Below are 5,876 nucleotides of genomic sequence, written 5' to 3'. Positions count from 1 at the left end.
AGTGACTTTTTTTTTCCACAGTGTGTTGTTTAGTACCTATAACAGTGCTTGGAACATCATAGAATTCAATATTATATTTCTTAAACGATGGATGAAAAAAATGGGTCAACAAACCACTTCTGTTTCAGAAGAAATTAGTGGTATATTCCATGACTGGATCACTGCTGTTGACAGGGGAACACAGCCAAATAAAAAGAAGACTAAATGCTTTTGTACACACAGAATATGCACATATGCCTGAAGGTGGATTTCGAAGGCTTGGTGGACTCCAATTAAAATGGGAAATTTAAGTAGAAGAATGGGAAGGGGAGGTGGAGAGTGTCAGAGCTGTAGGTGGATAGTGAGTCCAGGGCTGATCACAGCAGGGCCCACTGGCCTTTTTTTCTTCCCTTACTCCTCTGGGATGGATGTTCAGTTGGGAAGTTTAGTCAAACGGCCCTGCAGGCCTTGCTTTCATCACTTCATGTTCTTTCTCTGTACTGTGTGCTAAACAACATGGAAGTGACTGCAAATAATTGGAATGGATTTTGAAACTTTCTTCAAGTCATGGTTTATTTGGCAAGCTTTGCCACAGGGAAAAGAAATTCCGTGGGGAGGTTGGTCCCTTGGTTATAAGGGAAGGGCTGATGTATTATGAACATTTCAATTATGTGAACATTCAGTTGCAGTGCCTGGACTTTGTATGGGTGGGTAGTTCTTTTAAAAACAGGATCCCAGAGACTCTGAGTTTACTATTTTTAAGGATTTTGTTTCTTCAAAATCCAGATACAGATGCTGTAAATTTCCCCCATTGTGATTTACAGTAGACTCTGCCTACTGTGTTTTGCTTTTAAAAGCTGCCAGGATCCTTTTGATATATGGTCTAGGAGACAAAACCAACTCCTTGACTATAGTAACAATAGTCACCCCATATCACCAATGATAGCCTATTTTTTGAAAGAGTAATGATTACTAAATAGTACCTGGAAAATAATTAGACGGTGTTTTTTGAAAGTCAATTGCCCCCTCTTAGCCCATGTTACCTCATGTATGAAAAAAGGGAATTAGAAAAATCTTTCTTTAAATTCTTTCCAGCACTATCCCTGAGTGTCTTAGTTGAAAATGAGCTGAGGGTCTTCAGTGAGAAATCACCTGGGTGGCGACTTTAGCTCACAGATCTTTCTGCTCTAGGATCAGCTTCAGGCAAGAATCCAGTTATTCTCCCAGCTCAGTTTTCCTAAGTCTGAACAAACCTTGAGTAGTGATGTGTTTCAGCAGGGTACCTGACATCATGCCGCTTTGGAGGTACATTGAATCTGTTTAAATTCATGCAATCCATTTGTTGCTGTTGTTGTTCCAAGGAAAGCATAAGAGCACAACAGCTGTTCTGATATAAGGTAGGTGGTGTGATAGAGGCAAGATGCTGACTTCCTCAGCTGACGTAGGATGTTGGCCTAGTTACATTTTTATTAGGGTCATGAGAATTCATTTTTGAGATGAAGTGATGGTTGAGTTGAGGTAATGAACTAAGCCCCTAACTATTCTTATGGTATAAATTCCATAGCATGAAATGAGATGATGCATCCCTCTACAATTATACATTCTATAAAGTACTTTTTGGCAATTACCAGATTGGGGCCTTTATTGGTAAAGGTTCTATTACTTAACCCATGTTTAGTCACATTACTACAGCAAGTTGTTTCATATTTTTCCCTAGTCAAACTCTATGTCTAGTATGAAGCAAAGTAGGAGGTATTTCTTACTATCTCAGAGGCAGAGAGAGTTCAAATGGGTAAGGGGGGACAGGGAGAGGAAGAAGAACAGGAAAGGGAGGAGAGAGAGAGGGTCATTTTCAGAGGCAAGGATCTTTCCCAAAGGATCTTGAGATGAAGCCTGGAAACACTGGTGACCTATACAATTCTTCTATCTCCAAGTGATATCTCATGTCTGTTTCAGTAAATTTAACTTGATTTCTGTATAGATCAAGATTAAATTGTGTTTAAGATCAGAGAAGAGTTAGTGTTTATTTAGATAACTATACCTAACATTTCTAACAAAGGTTATACTTAATTTAAACTATTGTCTTATGCATTTGTCATAGATTCTGTCAATGAACAACTGGCTCATTTCTTGTTTTTGGTCATGTAACAAGTGCTTACTCAAGAAATAAGAGAGTATTATATATATATATATATACATATATATACATACATATATATACATACATATATATATGTGTGTGTATGTGTGTGTGTGTGTGTGTGTATGATGTACCATAGCTTTATCTTTGATATATTAGATTATTACATTTTTTTCTGTTGTAAAGTGTTATTAGTTCATACATTCTATGTATGTAGGAAACTTAATAGCTCTGCCCCTCATGAAAGCTGAAGTAATTCAGAAGGGAGGCACTTGAGTGAGTAGAAAGCATTACCCTTTGTTGATAAAGATGATAAGGGAGATGGTGGCTTATGTCTGTCCAAGTAGTTTATGTGTAGTTTACTCACCAGAATGGACAACCCATACACAAAGTTATGACTGTACTGGATGTACTCAACCACAGAGACAGAATCTGAAGGAAGCATAGTATCTGAAATACTCATTTAAGAAGAGGAGTGGGTAAGGGCCATGTTTGTCTACTCTCTTCTTCCAAGTCCACTCAGTTTTCTAGCAGGGTGTGACTACAGTGAATTTTTACTGTATCTAGGTAGAAAATCTTTCCTGATAGTCTCTACCACACGTGTCCTTACAAATGGCACTTATTAATAAAAAATGAATCTGATTTGTTATGTTTGATGATTTACAATATGTAAATACTGTGACTTTGACTGACATAAGCATATCAAGATGATGCTCTTGAATGTGAAGCTTGGGAAAGATTTATTAAAGGTAGTTCCAAAGGGCTTCCATACACTGCTCCCAATACTTGTACAGTGTTAGATTTTCCTTGTAATATTCTTTTTTTCTTTTTTATTATTTATTTTTAAATTTAAATTAGAAACAAGTTAGCTTCACAAGTCAGTTCCAGGTCCCTCTCCATTTCTCTCCCCTCCTCCCGTGCCCTCCTCCCAACCCCCCCCCCATGTCCCCTCATTTCCCCAGGGAGGGTGAGGCCCTCCATGGGGGTGTCCATAGTCTGTCATTTCATCCAGGGCAGGGCCTAGACCCTCCCCCAAGAGTTCAGGGTGAGAGTGCATCTCACATTGTTGGATGGGAGTCCAAACCTTTGACAGGAGTTTGTTATCTTGAGTGTTTGTAGTGGTTTTTATGTTTACAACTGAAATATGAGACCAATGGGAACTTCTACGCAAGCACTTGGTATCTCTCTTTTGCAAATAGCCTTTTCAAGTAAAAAACTTTGATTTTTAAAATGCATGTTTCTTTTTACATTTTATGGGAATTTACTTGATTAATAATGATACATATTTTCACATACATTAATATACTGATACAACAGAGAATGGATACTTCTTGAGACACAGAAGAAAGAAACAAAGAAGAGAGGGGAAGAAGTATGCCAAGGGAATTCTCCAAGAAGAAGAAAGGTATCAAAGTATAGTAAAGAAGTACAGATAGTTTCTTAGCTTGAATGGCTGTCCAAATTCAGAATATTTTGTCACAATCATAAATGTACCAGAAGCTAGGAAGATTAGTGCTGGACCCAGAATTGACCTCAGTCTGTGTGGTTACGGGCAAGCAGTCATTTCTCTGGCTTTCTGTTTTCTAGTGATCAAACTAGGTGAATTACAATATCATAAAAGTTAGAGTGTCATGTTGAATTATGAATTAATACATATTGGCTAAGGGAATGATTAGTAAGTGGTTTGTTTTCTCTGACATCCTATAGATGGTGTAAACTGATTCTACAGTGTTTTATTTCAGGATGGTGATTGTTCATTACTCCTGAAAGGAAGTCATGGCCAGGGCAAATATGACTGAACTCATCATCACTGGCCTTTTCCAGGATCCAGAGGTGCAGAAGGTTTGCTTTGTCCTGTTCCTCCCTGTGTACCTGGCCACAGTGCTCGGCAATGGCCTCATTGTTGTGACAGTCAACATCAGTAAGACTCTGCGTTCTCCCATGTATATCTTCCTCAGCTCTTTGTCCCTGGTGGAGATTGGCTACTCCTCTACTGTTGTCCCTAAGTTCATCAGTGATTTACTTGCTAAAGTTAAAACCATCTCCCTGAAGGGCTGTCTGGCTCAGATATTCTTCTTCCACTTCTTGGGGGTTGCTGAGATCTTTTTGCTTGTAGTGATGGCCTATGACCGTTATGTGGCCATTTGCAAACCTCTTCATTACATGAGCATCATGAGTCACCAAGTGTGTCACATGCTGGTGGGTGTTTCTTGGCTGGGGGGCTTTTTACATTCTCTAATTCAAGTTCTTATCACTACTCAGTTGCCCTTCTGTGGTCCCAATGTGATTGACCACTACTTCTGTGACCTCCAGCCATTATTCAAGCTGGCTTGTACTGACACCTTTGTGGAGAGTGTCACTGTAATGGCTAATAGTGGCCTAATTGCTCTGTGTTCCTTCCTTGTGTTGGTGTCTTCCTATGTCATCATCCTGGTCAACTTGAGGAAATATTCTGCAGAGGGGAGGCGCAAGGCCCTCTCTACCTGTGCCTCTCACATCACTGTGGTCATCTTGTTCTTTGGTCCTGCCATCTTCCTTTACATGCGACCTTCCTCCACTTTCACTGAAGACAAACTTGTAGCTGTTTTCTACACAGTCATTACCCCCATGTTGAATCCTATCATCTACACACTCAGAAATACAGAGGTGAAAAATGCCATGAGAAAGTTGTGGGTCAAAAAAACCTAGGGATTGAGTATAGGACAGCTAAATAATGGGGAAGATTTTCAAAAATGCAAATTATTGTTGAAGTTGATCTCTTTTTTGTGAGATATTAAAAAATGGTGGCCACAAATATAAGAATACCACATTGTTGCTTCTGTGACTTTCCTTAGTAGGTAAAAATTCCATGGTAACCTAGTGTTTTATGCAAGCACAGTGCTAAGCTGCCCCTTTGGAAGTTTATGGAACTTAATTGTCTTCCTGATAATTGCATTTATCATGGCTTGAGCAATTTGAATGTTCAAGCCAAGTAAAGATAGTAAAGATGTAAGGACCATTAAAAATTTGTGGTTTTAGGTCAGTCCTGAAAGAATACAAAAGTAACATTTTGCAGACTGAATGGGTTGTATTTGAGAATATATATATATACATACATATACATATATATGTATATATATATGCATACAATAAAAATTAGTGAAAAAAAGAGGCCATGCATTTGAAGGAGAGAGAGGAAGATGTATGGGAGTGTTTGGTGGAAGGAAAGGGAAAGGATAAATGCAATTAAAGGAAGAAAACATGCCGGGCGGTGGTGGCGCACGCCTTTAATCCCAGCACTCGGGAGGCAGAGGCAGGCAGATCTCTGTGAGTTTGAGGCTGGGCTGGACCGACAGTCTCCAAAACAATACAGAGAAACTCTGTCTCATAAAAACCAAAAAAAGAAGAAAACATATTTTTTTTTCTCAAAAATTGGAAACGTGTATTTTTAAATGACACTTAGTGACAAAATTATGGAGTATAGTATAATAATCTCAGTATATGTATGAAACGTGTAGTAATCTATTTGATCAGGGAAATTGGCATGTATGTCACCTTGATCACCTATCATTTCTTTTGTTGGAAAATTCTTCATCCTTTCCTATAGCTATTTTGAACATTTAATTAATTGTTGACACTAGTATTTATTATGAAGTAATGTAAAACATTAGGAGATATTCCTTAACCCAGTTGTACCCAGCATAAGGAGAATATTTTCATAAATATCCTTTGGGTAAAATTTATTCTTCTGTTTCCTTTTCCTTATTTATTTAAAATG

The 5,876-nt window shown here is 38.3% G+C and overlaps 1 protein-coding gene across 1 annotated transcript; it reads left to right on the top strand.

The window, feature by feature from the left end:
- The first annotated feature begins 3,895 nt into the window (after positions 1–3,895).
- LOC121140283 (olfactory receptor 4B1-like) lies at positions 3,896–4,807 on the top strand. The gene has a single exon (XM_040744975.1). It carries the CDS (start codon positions 3,896–3,898, stop codon positions 4,805–4,807), a length of 912 nt encoding a protein of 303 aa, XP_040600909.1.
- Positions 4,808–5,876: the final 1,069 nt, after the last annotated feature.

This window comes from Mesocricetus auratus, unplaced genomic scaffold (genome assembly GCF_017639785.1).
Source record: "Mesocricetus auratus isolate SY011 unplaced genomic scaffold, BCM_Maur_2.0 Super-Scaffold_100004, whole genome shotgun sequence".
NCBI classification, from domain to species: Eukaryota; Metazoa; Chordata; class Mammalia; order Rodentia; family Cricetidae; genus Mesocricetus; species Mesocricetus auratus.
The sequence above is the reverse complement of the archived record's forward strand: the minus strand, read 5'-3'. Positions and strand labels throughout refer to the sequence as shown.

Coding starts and splice junctions, on each gene's coding strand:
- LOC121140283 (XM_040744975.1), top strand. CDS start 3,896: ATGGCCAGGGCAAATATGACTGAACTCATCATCACTGGCCTTTTCCAG.